We start from the raw sequence: 12,470 nt of genomic DNA on the forward strand, positions 1-12,470 counted from the left end.
CAAGCTTCGAGAAAGAAGAGAAGGCAGCTGTTGGAGGGTGCTGCCACAGCTGGGAACTGACAGGTGGCCCCCAGGCTACAAACATTAACCAGCGATTTTTCAAGTAATACGCTTTACCACGGAATAATTACAAGAGAAAGGAACAACTCCTAATAGTCCTCTAATGCCCAAGTGAGGGATCCCAAAATACACCGGGCCAACACCCTTGCTCTTTAACTTAAGTTGGGTATGATAAACAGGACTGGCTTGAGTGACAGGCCTGTGGCCACCTAGTCAGGGAGGCTGGGTGCGGCTGGGGGACTGCTTGGAATGTGTCGGGATCGCTGGCTTTTGGGATGGGTGTCCTGCTTTCCGTTTCTGGCGACTTCTCATGAAGATGTGGGTGGTTTCTTCCCTTACGCCACCACCCTAGCTACCTCTCCACCTCTGACGTCAGCATGGAAGACTGACCTGCCGCTGCGGCGCTGCCAATGGCTTGCAGAGTGGAGCGCCCACTGCCAGTGCGCCGAACGGTGTTGTTACCCCCTTCTGAATTCTGGTTTTCAATCTTATGCTCGACCCGGGCCAGCTCCTGGATCACCTCTTGGTAACGCTCTACAAACATCAGCTCCCCGGCACTTGGTGAGGACTTGAGGTTGAACATGAATACCACCTGTCACGAGAAGGGGAGGGGTGTGGCAGTGGTGGGTCCAGAGTCTGGGAACATTTAGCGATAGGATGCTGGGCCGATTCAGGAGAGTACAGTCCCAAGATGGCTATTTTAGAGCATCAGGGAGCATCGGGTTTTTCTTTTAGAGACACAGTTTTTCGGTGTACCACTGGCTGTCCTAGAACACACTATGTAGACCAGGGCAGCCTGGATCCACCTGCCTCTGCTTCCCAAGAGCTGGGATTAAAGGCGTGTCCACTACACCCAGCTAGCACTGAATGTTAACAAGAGACCAAATACAAAACAGCTCATAAAAGTCCATAAATAAATCACCAAAGGTCAGAAGGAAATAGCAAATGTTACTGGTGACTTCAGAGGAGAAACCTACGAGAAATACACAAACAAGAACATTTTCTTCCTGACCAGGAATTTAAGCAACTGATACTATTTTAGTTGCTGTGAAGAAACATCATGACCAAAGCAACCTGGGGAGGAAAGGGTTTATTTGGCTCACACTTCCACATGGTAGTCTGTCATTGAAGGAAGTCAGGACAGGAACTCAAACAGGGCAGGAACCTGGAGGCAGGAGCTGATGCAGAGGCCATGGAGGAGTGCTGCCTACTGGCTTGCTCAGCCTGCTCGCTCTCTCTCTCTCTCTCTCTCTCTCTCTCTCTCTCTCTCTCAAGATTTATTTTATTTATTATGTACACAGTGTTCTGTTTGCCTGTATCCCTGCAGGCCAGACGAGGGCACAAGATCTCATTACAGATGGTTGTGAGCCACCATGTGGTTGCTGGGAACTGAACTCAGGACCTCTGGAAGAACAGTCAGTATTCTTAACCTCTGAGCCATCTCTCCAGCCCAGCCTGCTCTCTTATAGAATCCAGGACTACTAGTCCAGGGGTGGCACCACCCACGATGGGCTGGGCCCTCGCCCATCCATCACTAACTTAAAGGCCCCGCTGGCTTGCCCCCAGCTCGAGCCTAAGGAGGCGTTTTCTCAGTTGAGGCTCCTCCCTCTTCTCTGATGACTCTAGCTGTGTCCAGTGGACACAGACCAGCACAGATACTATTGAATACCTAGCACACTAACAAAGTGTAGGAATAAACCAGCACAGATACTATTGAATACCTAGCACACTAACAAAGTGTAGGAATAAACCAGCACAGATACTATTGAATACCTAGCACACTAACAAAGTGTAGGAATAAACCAGCACAGATACTATTGAATACCTAGCACACCAACAAAGTGTAGGAATAAACCAGCACAGATACTATTGAATACCTAGCACACCAACAAAGTGTAGGAATAAACCAGCACAGATACTATTGAATACCTAGCACACCAACAAAGTGTAGGAATAAACCAGCACAGATACTATTGAATACCTAGCACACTAACGAAGTGTAGGAATAAACCAGCACAGATACTATTGAATACCTAGCACACTAACGAAGTGTAGGAATAAACCAGCACAGATACTATTTAATACCTAGCACACCAACAAAGTGTAGGAATAAACCAGCACAGATACTATTGAATACCTAGCACACCAACAAAGTGTAGGAATAAACCAGCACAGATACTATTGAATACCTAGCACACCAACAAAGTGTAGGAATAAACCAGCACAGATACTATTGAATACCTAGCACACCAACAAAGTGTAGGAATAAACCAGCACAGATACTATTTAATACCTAGCACACTAACAAAGTGTAGGAATAAACATCCAGGGGCACGCTGCAGCTGCTGGGGATAGTTGGAGAATGGTTTAAACGTTAAAAATGTATTTTTAAGAACCTGTTTTTTAATAATTACCTTTATTTATTTATTCGGAGGGCATGTGTGTGGGTGCATGAGTATCAAGGTACACACGTGGAAGTCAGAGAGGAACTTGCAGGAGTTAATTCTCTCCTCCAACCTCGTGGGTCCCAGTGGTCAAATTCAGGTGTTTAGGCTGGGTGGCAAGTGTCTTTACCCACCAAGACATTTTACTTGCCCTAAAATGTGTTTTGACTTAGTAATTTAGGTGAGACCCCTTTCCTTCCCTTCCCATCCTCCCACTCCACCCCCTTGTTGAGGCAGGCTCTTATTCTATAGCCCAGGTTGGCCTCAAATTCACAGCGGTCCTCCTGCTTCAGTACTGGGCTTACCAGTGTGAGCCACAATGCCCAGATATGAGAACTTTCCTTAAGGAAATAATTCCAAAGGCTTTACACGTAAGGGTGATCATGTTTCCCGAGCATTATTATAAGGCTGAAAACAATCTGTGTGTTGGACAGAAAGACAATGACTTAAATGTGATGATGATCATTGGAAAAATATTGGCCAAATATATACATCTTTAACATTGGTTATTTTTTTTTTTGGTTTTGGTTTTTCAGGACAGGGTTTCTCTGTGCAGCCCTGGCTGTCCTGGATGGAACTTACTCTGTAGACCAGGCTAGCCTTGAACTCAGAGATCCGCCTGCCTCTGCCTCCTAAGTGCTGGGACTAAAGGCGTGTGTCACCACCACTTGGCTTACACAGGTTATTTCTATATGATAGTGTTAAAACTAATTTTATTTTCTTGTTAATACTGTTTGTAATATGTAGAACTTGTTTCGGAACTAGGTTAAAAAAGAAAGCATGCACACCACACCCACACCAAGGTTTAAGGAAAGGAAGACAAATGTGCGGTATTTAGGGGAGAAAGCACCATGTAAACTCCTAGTTGTTCAGGTTGAAGAAAGGCTGGGAATCAACAACAACAACAGAACAGTGAGACCAGGATCCGTTTTTGATCCAGGAGTTAACTCACTGTAAAGCCCAGCGTATGTGAGAGCCTTGGTTCGAGCCTCAGCACTACAGAAACAACAACAGAAGAAAGTGTGTGGTGGGGGGTCCCCCGCCTCGTCCAGAGGCTCCTAATCATGAAAAGTAGGAACTCTAAAAGGAACAGGGGGAGTTAAGGAAAGATCATCTTAGCATGGAGATTTCCCCCAGATCTACTTAATACCTGGAGTCCTGCCATAGCAAATTCTAACCTAGATGTTCAGGGACCGCATTAAGTTTCAAAAAACCCACGGAGAGTTTGAAGCACGGAAGAGTGGTACTTAATGCTATTGAGATTAAAAACACAGAGGGTTCCTGCATTTCTCATGGCTCCTGTATAATCTTCTTAACCTTACTATGATTCAGGAATTATACCGAGCTACAATTGTCCAGAGGGGATCAAGGCTCACAGAGCTTGAGACATTCTGACTGCTATTCCAGGTTATTTTCCCTGCATCCCACGGCACTCCAGTTTGCTAGCCCCAATGCTGTACGCTGAACTGAACTGCCATTCTGGGTACTACCAAAAGCTATCGCATTATGATTTTTAACTATATAGAAACACAGATATGTTCACAGGAGCATGAAGAAAGAAACAGAAGTTTCCCTGTTTGGAGGTGGTGAGATTGTGGCTATTTTATTTTGTTAAAATGCTGCTTGTATTAAGAACACATAACGCTGGGCGGCGGTGGGGCACGCCTTTAATCCTAGCACCTGGGAGGCAGAGCCAGGCCTCTGGGAGTTCAAGGCCAGCCTGGTCTACAGAGCAAGATCCAGGACAGGCACCAAAACTACGCAGAGAAACCCTGTCTCGAAACAAACAAAAACAAACCAAACCAACCAACCAACCAACCAACCAACCAACCAACCAACCAAAAAAAAACCCCACAAATAACTCAATGTCTCTAAACCCACAGTGCCAAGCACTGGGCCTGCACATGTGGAAATTCCTTTGTTTTTTTTCTGCTCAATGTGACCCCCAGCAAGCCCTCTCAAGTACCTTTGGGGTCACATGCATTTAGCTTTCCCGGAGGCCCAATATGACAGCCTATCAGGGGCTGGCTTAGCATGCTTTGCCATGGCAAGTCTTCCTTACCTGATGGGCTTCTGCCAAGTTCCCCCTGAGGATACAGGATGCCAGCAGTGACTCCGGTGGGGAGAACATCATGGGGATGATTGAACTCTGAGGCTGGGGCTGCAACCGGCTGTCCAGCTCCACCTGCCCAGACACAGCACTCAGACTCCCTTCTGTGGGGTGGAAGAACATTGGACACAGTCAGGAGAAAACACAGCGTCGTCACCTCTCTCCACACGCCTGTATTTCCTCTGAAAGATCGGTAATGGGTCTTGGTTTTTGTCTAAACGAAGGGTAAGGATTTATTACCATTACAAGTACCAACTACCTTCCTTGACTAGCCACCTTTTTTTCTCTGCTGTTGGGGAAGTTAACTGAGAGAGAACGCCTTTACTCTTTTCCTGGCTGCAGGGGCAGAGAGCTGCCCACAGTCAGTAGCAGGGTGGGACCCAGATACCTGAAGTGCTTGTGCTCAGCTCACTGCTTGTATTCTCCAGGGATGGTGGGTTGGAGCCTCTTTCCCGGCCATCTAGAGTTAAGGAGTGAAATTCGGTCACCAACTCCTTACAGTGTGTCACCTGCAAAGACAGCCTACAGGCCGAGATCTGGGTAGACTGAGGATAAAGGGTGACCACAGCAAGGATGGATGGCAGGTACGATGTGGTCCCGGAGCTCTCTGGGTAGCAGTCTGTACCAGCGGTTTCTACCACGTGGGGTCTCAGAGTCCTCAGAGCTAGTGATCACCATCTGCTAAGTACTAGCAATAGCTTGGTAAAATAAAAGCACAACTAATCATGACTAGGAAACAGTAGGGCACAAAGAGGAGTCATGACGTTCTCTGACATAGAGGATGTGTCTTCAAACATGAAAAGGTAGGTGCCAAAGGCTGCCCTGATTAAAACCCAGGAGGAGAAGCATCTCAGTGTCAGCTTTCCTAAGTGCTGGCACTTGCCAATGGAGGCTGGAGGTCCCTGAGTGTGGCCTCGTACATCAAGGGAGTCCCCTTGGCCCACTGCTGAGGCTGCTCTGTGGAAAAGGAAATGGAATGCATGTTCTGGGGCTGGATGACTCAGGTGGATGCAAACTCGGCCCGTGTCCCAAACCAATCAACTGGGCGGCTTCACATAGTTTTCCCAGGTTTCTCTCATGGTATCCTTCACCTCACCCAGTGTGTGTGTGTGTGTGTGTGTGTGTGTGTGTGTGTGTGTGTGTGTGTGTGTGTGTTAGTATGCATAAGTAAAGGGATATGCATGTTGTGTTGTCTGGGAAACTTCTGGATGGCTACGTAAGAAACTGTTTTACTGTTAGGACCTGACTTGGGAAGGGATGGGACTAGGAGGATCTTCCAACTTTTGTTATGTTGACCATGTGCCTAGAAGAACATCAGACAGGCGCCAGTATGCCTCTTTGCCAGGTGTATGAGAACAAGACTTGAGGAGAGTTTTGTGGATCACCTGCCCGGGTTCTTCTAGTCCGACGGCCTCGGCGGAGACTGGAGTGCCTTGTGGCAGTGGGCCGGTATCTTCGGGAAGGCTGCTCTTCTGGAATAGCAAACACAGGCATGGTGGTCAGCTGCGATCTGACACCTTGTGGAAACGGGCAGGGGCCACCTTCACTAAGCTCTGAGATGTCACGGTCCCTGGGTTAGGGTGTGGCTCCCACGTGCCTGCCCCTTGCCCAGGTTGCCTCCACTTTTCTCCTTTCCTACTTTCTAGACCTTCTGGTTCTGTCTCCCTCTTCTTACCTGAGCCCTGGTTGCTTGTGACCACCTTGTACCGCCACTGCGCCTCTGAGAGAACCTTCGAGAACCGCTGCAGGCGGCTCTGCAGTCCGTCTCGGCCTGCTGAACAGCTCTGGCCTTCAAGCAGCTTCGTCTCCTCGGGGGTGCTGTGGCTGCTGATCTCATCGAGCTGCTCCTGAATAAGGCTGAGGAACGCTCCCATTGCGAACTTGTCAGCCAGGAATCCACTCAGGCCACTAGTAAGGTGCTTTAGGTCCAAAAAGCTGTGCTTGGGAGGCCCTGGTGACCTGTCTTTTGGCTCTGCCTTTGGACAGCTCGGCATTGTGTGAGCAAGGCTCCCGGGTCCCCCCAGGGAACCCCGCTCTGACCTCCTCTCAGGAGGGGCTATGTGCTGAGGACTCTCTGACGGAGACCTCAAACCCAAGGAGCCTTTCCCCTCGATGTCCTCCTCCTCGGCATAGTCCTCCGGCAGGTGAGGCTCTGGGTGAAGGTCGGCAGAGGTAATGAGGAGCAAAGAGAAGATGTTTTCGAGAATTTCCAGGCACAGAGAGTCGGGGATACTGCGTAAATACTGTCGGCATCTGGCCAGGTATGTTGGGAAGAGGTGGGAAGCACCTAAGGAGGATGAATAGAGAAGAGGCCAGAGGAAGAGAAGAGAGAGAGAAACATTAAAAAGCATAGTCTGCTGAACACGCCCTATGTTTCTGCTCTTCAATTGTGACATTATTCCTTACCTATTTCAGTTCTAGGAATGAAGGTAACATGAACTCCTTACTCCTCAATTCTGTTTTCACCTCCTGTTACTATAACAACAACCTCAGGCTACCTAGATCTCTTAAACATGATATTCAACAAGGGTGTGGCAGCACAATTCCAGCATTCAGGAGGCTGAGGCAGGAGGATTGCCACAGGTCTAAGGCCAGCCTGAGCTACGGAATGAAACTCTGCCATAAAAAAGAAGGGGCTGGGGAGATGGCTTAGCGGTTACACCAGAGGACCTGGGTTTGATTCCCAGTGCCCACACGATGACTCACAACCTGTGCAACTCCAGTTTTAAGGAGATCTGATGCTGTGTTCTGGCCTCTGTGGAAAGCAGGCATGTGCATGGTGCACAGACATACATGCAGGCAAAACACCTACATGTATTTTAAAAAAAATCTAAAAAATAAATTTAAAAGAAGGAGGAGGAGAAGGAGGAAGAGGAGGAGAAAGCAGAATTAAGCAGAATTAAGCATGGTATCTCAGGACTGTAATCCCAGTGTTTGGGAGGCTTAAGACTTTGAGGCCAAACCAGGCTACATCAATTTCCATGTGTATGATGCAGTACAATTTGGAAGGAAGGAAGGAAAAGGAAAAAAGAATTCCTAAGTATATTCCGTTTGGAGTACTGTTTCTAAAAACTAAGTTCAATTTATATATCACATACATAAATGCATATATTAATCTATTCATTTATGTATGTGGGTGTTTTATCTGCATGTACATCTGGACATCAAAGAGGGCATCAGATTCCTTGGGACCCCAGTTACAGATGACTATAAACTGCCATGTAGGTGCTGGGTGTTGAACTCAGGACAGGAAGAGCAGACAGGGCTCTCTCTCTCTCTCTCTCTCTCTCTCTCTCTCTCTTTTTCTCCTGTTTTTCAGGACAAGGTTTCTCTGTGTATCCTTGGCTGTCCTGGAACTCACTCTGTAGACCAGGCTGGCCTTGAACTCAAGAGATCCACCTGCCTCTGCCTCCTGAGCCAGTGTCCCATCTCTCCAGCCCCTGGAATGCTATTCTTACCATGGTGTCTAGCTACACAAAGGGAAACATTTGGCAAATACTATGTCAGATGATCAGAGTAAGATCCATTAAGCTGTAAGCAGGTCCCTTTGATGCAGACGCTGATAAATGGATAAAATCATTCCTGTGTGCTTTTGAATCAAGGGCGCTCCATCCTGGGAGGGAATGGTGACCACACAGAGTGGACCCAGGGGAAAGTGTATGAATATGCCAGGGACAGGGAGGTGCTGTACCTGCAGAGGGGAGGCAATCATTGCCTGGCTCCACCACCACTGCCAGGTCCTCGGAGGCGCCGTCTCTGCAGTCCTGGCACTGAGAGTGCTGATGTGAATTCACACAGAGGGCGTAGATAGCATACTTCATGGCACAGAAGCCCTGGTAGAGGGTTAGGCTCTGACATTGGCTCAGGTGCTCAGGGACTGAGGCATCATGGGTACCTGAAGCCGAGAAACAGGTAGAACTTCAGAGTGACCTTTTCAGGCGCACGCAGCAAGCATGGTTGAAGCAAAGGGCATTGATCTGTAGTTCTTAGCGTCCTGTGCATCTGACCTGCAACTTCCCAGGCCTCTCCCCTGGTCCGTACCAGCTTGTCCTCTTTGCTTTTCTGCACCAGTCTTCCTTCTAGATGATGCATGGCCTCCATTACCTGGGCGCTAACTTATACTCCATATGGTGTGTACCCCAGTCATGGTCCCGTTACCTGCCCTTTTCAAGTCAAGTCCCAAGCTCCAAGTACATCTCAATGGATTTACATGGCCAGATGTCAAACACATCACTGGAAGCCTTTGATACTTATAGGTGGGAATCAGAATTCTAGTTCTTTTAGGAAATTGACCAAACAAGTTGCCTATCTTTCTGGAGGTGGGGTGGGGAGAAATGGGAAGTAAAAATAAAATAAAATTAAAAAAAAGGAATGTGGAAACACCGGTCTGTGGTTTGTGGAAGGTCCTTTGGGGAAGCAAATCAAAACAACATCTCCCTACTGGAAACACGTGCTCTCACCTGAGAAAGGTCCCTGACCTGTGCGTCACAATGTGAGGACACTATGGCCAACTCACCGTGCTCTCGCTGGAGGTCCTTAGCTGGCACCTTCTGTAAGAGCTTGAGGACTTCTTCCTCTCCGAGGGCGGGAAGGTTGGTAAGGTGATGGAGAGAATAGAGCACTGAGTGGCTGTCTCCGCCGTGTAAGTGATAGAAGAGCTCTCTCTTTGGTATGAGGCTGCTGAAAGAGGAAGTTGGAAGGATGGACAGGGAGGCAGTTTTTATTATTGCCCTGCAGAGACAGGGCTCTTGTTTCCTCTTGTTTTTCTTCTCTGGCCTATAATATTCCAAGTTTCACTTTCTCAAACTACATTTTACGAGGTCTAGGATAAAACGTAACATTTATCTACCTTGAAGGAGTTATATAACTCAAGTTAGCTGCTTGCCTAGAAAGGATCTAGGAAGGGCCTTTCTGACCAGTGGAGTCTAAGAAGGGCCCGAAGATCCTAAGGTCTAGACTCTCTGTAGCTCTGAAATAGGCTTCCTCAGCTTTACTCTGAGTGAGAGCCCCTCCCTACTCACGCCTCCTGCTACTTTCTGAAGCACAGGTGAGAAGAACAAGGACCAAAAGGAAAACTCAGATCTAGACTACGGCAGGTCTCACTATGTTTCCCTGGCTGGCCTGGCACTTACTCTGTAGACCAGGCTGGCTGTCAACTCACAGAGATCTGCCTGCCTCTGTCTCCCAGGTGCTGAGATTCAAAGTGTGAGCCACCATGAGTGGCCCTTAGCGTCCCACATTCAAAGCAAGAATCACCTCTGTGTCTACTTCACCAGAAAGTTGTAGGGGGCTTAGAACAAGGCCTGGTCTATAGTACATGCCCAGTGACTGTGAGCTATTCTTTCAGACCCCAAATTATCCTTTGGCTGTGACGTGATGTCACAAATGGAAGCTAATCACTACTTGTGTTTCCTCCTACCCCTGGTTTAACAGATGGAACAATTATTTCAACATTATCAATTTTTTTTTTTTTTTTTTTCTGAAATAGAGCATAGAGTCGAGTGTGTCCCAGATTTGGTAATGACTTGACAGGGACATACCTGCTTTGCTGTACACACCACTCCAGGACCTCTAAATGAGCCCACAGTCCTTCACAGGCACCCCTGAGAAGCTCGTCATGGCCTTGGTCCTAGTCAGTGTAGAAGAAGCAAATGCTGACTCAGGCATCAGATACTGTAGCTGCCTGTGAGACTCTGGACTCTTCTAGGCCCAAAGCTCCTTGGCATTCATTTCTGGAGCACCCTGAGGTGCTGAATGAGTTACCTGGGTCCTGTAGAGGGTTTGGAGTAATTGTTTAGCTGATTCAAGGCTCTGGCAGTGTGTCCAGCCCAGGAGTATGAGCAGGTGACTGAGAGGCCTGAATTCTCTATCAAGCAGGCGTCCAAGGCTTGGGAAGTCTTCCTCTTTCAACAGGGTTAGCGCTGTTACCTGTAAGCCAAAGGTCACCTGGTTACCCGAACTGGAAAGAATCAGTTCCAGTTTCACTGGGTAGTTGGTTACATAAAAAGAAATGTTCACTAAAGTACAACATTCTAAGCATTTTGAAGTGAGGGACTGACTTCTGTTGTGATCCTGTCTCTTAACATAGCACACAACCTACAAGTTGGTATTCACAAATATCTTTTGAAGTAAGTGAGGTTCAGCTGCAATTTGGAAGGCAAGAGTTAGAGTAATTAAATTTCCCTGCCAGCTAGGCCTTGTACTGCTGCCGTGGCCTTTGCTTTCTACATCCTCCAGAGAGCTGACACATAGCTGGCATTTCCTTCCTACCAAAGGTTCCACATGAAATGACTGCAGCATCAGTTATGACTGGAACTGGTTCTCAGAGGCCCCTCTCACCCTAGGGACTTGGGGATGACAACCAGATGATCTGTCACTGATTGGATGGCAGGAGCTGGATATATGAGTGGGAGAGAAACAGGAAAACCAAAACAGCACAGGGAGGTTCTGGATTCTTCTATGATGTACAGCAGTTAAGCCTGACTTACCAGGATCTGCTCCAGGAAGTGTTTGTTGTTGCTCAGGCAGTAGAAAAAGGTCATTTTCCAAGCGTGGGTCGGGTCGGGAGTGGAGAACAGGGCCAGCATTGCCCGCTCAGGATCCGGATGATCTGGGGAGACTGAAAAGCACATCAGTCACTAGGAAGTAAAGAGCTTCTTTTCCTCGTGCTACAATCCACACTGAAAACCAACCGATCTGAGACTAGGTGCTTGTATTTATTTGCTTAAAATTTATTTTCGTTATTTTTATATTGTATGTGTGCCTGTGCATATTATGGAGTCCATTCTTTCCTTCCACTCTTATGTGGGTTAGGGGGCTCAAACTCAGATCAGTGGGCTAGTGTGGCAAGCACCTTTACCCACTGAGCTATCTTTCTAGTCCAAGAGTAGACTCCCGTAAAAGTTAAACCCAACTGTTTACACTTTATCTTAAAGATGATTCATTCCTCTTAGAGGCTTCTGCAAAGCTCTTTTCTGTTCCTGTTCTTTTCTTATGCTCCGATTTAAACAAACAAACAAACAACAACAAAACATGCTATGCGGTTTTGCTTAGCCTCTCCTGTCTTGGACAATAAGCGAGTATAATACTAGTCCAGCACTTGAGAGGGCACACAGGCATTTACTAAAGCACAAGGAGAAACAGCCAAAGAAACACACCTTTTCCTGAAAGTGTGGCCTTTGGTGGCCTCTCTGCCACCTTCTCTGCATAGGTTTGGCCATAGAGGGACAGTAGGCTCCGTCCAGCCTTGTGCAACAGGCAACCAAGCAGACGTTCCTCCTGCAGGGGACTGCCCTCAGTCCTGCAGGTCTCCAACAGTTCCTCACATAGGACACGCCATTCACTCTCTGGTGGCTCAAGAGTGCAGCACAGAGCCTGAAGGGCTCCACAGACAGCATCGGCCACCCCAGGCGGCTGAGGGGCAGGGTCCCGGAGGGTCTGCAGTGCCTTGCGAATGAGGCCCAGCAGTGTCTTCTGCAGAGAACTGTGACAGAGGCTGGCGCTGTGGCGATCCTCAAGCAGGAGCTCCAACAGGGCCTGGGCTAGCTGAGGGGCTTGCTTCAGAAGGTTCCAGAGCACGGAGACAGCCTCAGGGCTGAGCGGAGGGGTCCTGCTCTCCCACCTCTGGCTTCTGTCAGGTATATTGCCTACTGGGCTTTGTGCTAAGGTTTCGAACAGCTCCTAGGTAGAGAACGAAGACAGGGATTGTACTGGCCACCAACATGGTTATGACAAACATTTCTATAGCTAGCCACTGTTCAAGGCTCTTCACAGAAGAACCAAATCAACCATTATGGTGATCTCCAGAGGAAGAAACAATAGTTATTCCCATCTTACTGATGAGACTGAGGTTAACA

General features: G+C 47.9%; 1 protein-coding gene across 4 annotated transcripts in view; it reads right to left on the reverse strand.

The window, feature by feature from the left end:
* Zfyve26 (zinc finger FYVE-type containing 26) overlaps positions 1-12,470 on the reverse strand; it is a 66,321-nt gene that overhangs the window by 44,760 nt on the left and 9,091 nt on the right. For 3 of the 4 annotated variants that reach the window (XM_036205867.1, XM_036205865.1, XM_036205864.1), the window contains exons 5-15: positions 11,772-12,294; positions 11,103-11,233; positions 10,378-10,542; positions 10,155-10,243; positions 9,131-9,294; positions 8,306-8,509; positions 6,290-6,901; positions 6,000-6,086; positions 5,003-5,074; positions 4,567-4,718; positions 451-652 (exon numbers count right to left, since the gene is read on the reverse strand). In XM_036205867.1, the coding sequence (XP_036061760.1) occupies positions 451-652; positions 4,567-4,718; positions 5,003-5,074; positions 6,000-6,086; positions 6,290-6,901; positions 8,306-8,509; positions 9,131-9,294; positions 10,155-10,243; positions 10,378-10,542; positions 11,103-11,233; positions 11,772-12,294 (2,401 nt within the window). The remainder of the gene's footprint in view (positions 1-450; positions 653-4,566; positions 4,719-5,002; positions 5,075-5,999; positions 6,087-6,289; positions 6,902-8,305; positions 8,510-9,130; positions 9,295-10,154; positions 10,244-10,377; positions 10,543-11,102; positions 11,234-11,771; positions 12,295-12,470) is intronic. The other variant, XM_036205866.1, reaches the window with a different exon arrangement.

Source organism: Onychomys torridus, chromosome 14 (genome assembly GCF_903995425.1).
Source record: "Onychomys torridus chromosome 14, mOncTor1.1, whole genome shotgun sequence".
NCBI classification, from domain to species: Eukaryota; Metazoa; Chordata; class Mammalia; order Rodentia; family Cricetidae; genus Onychomys; species Onychomys torridus.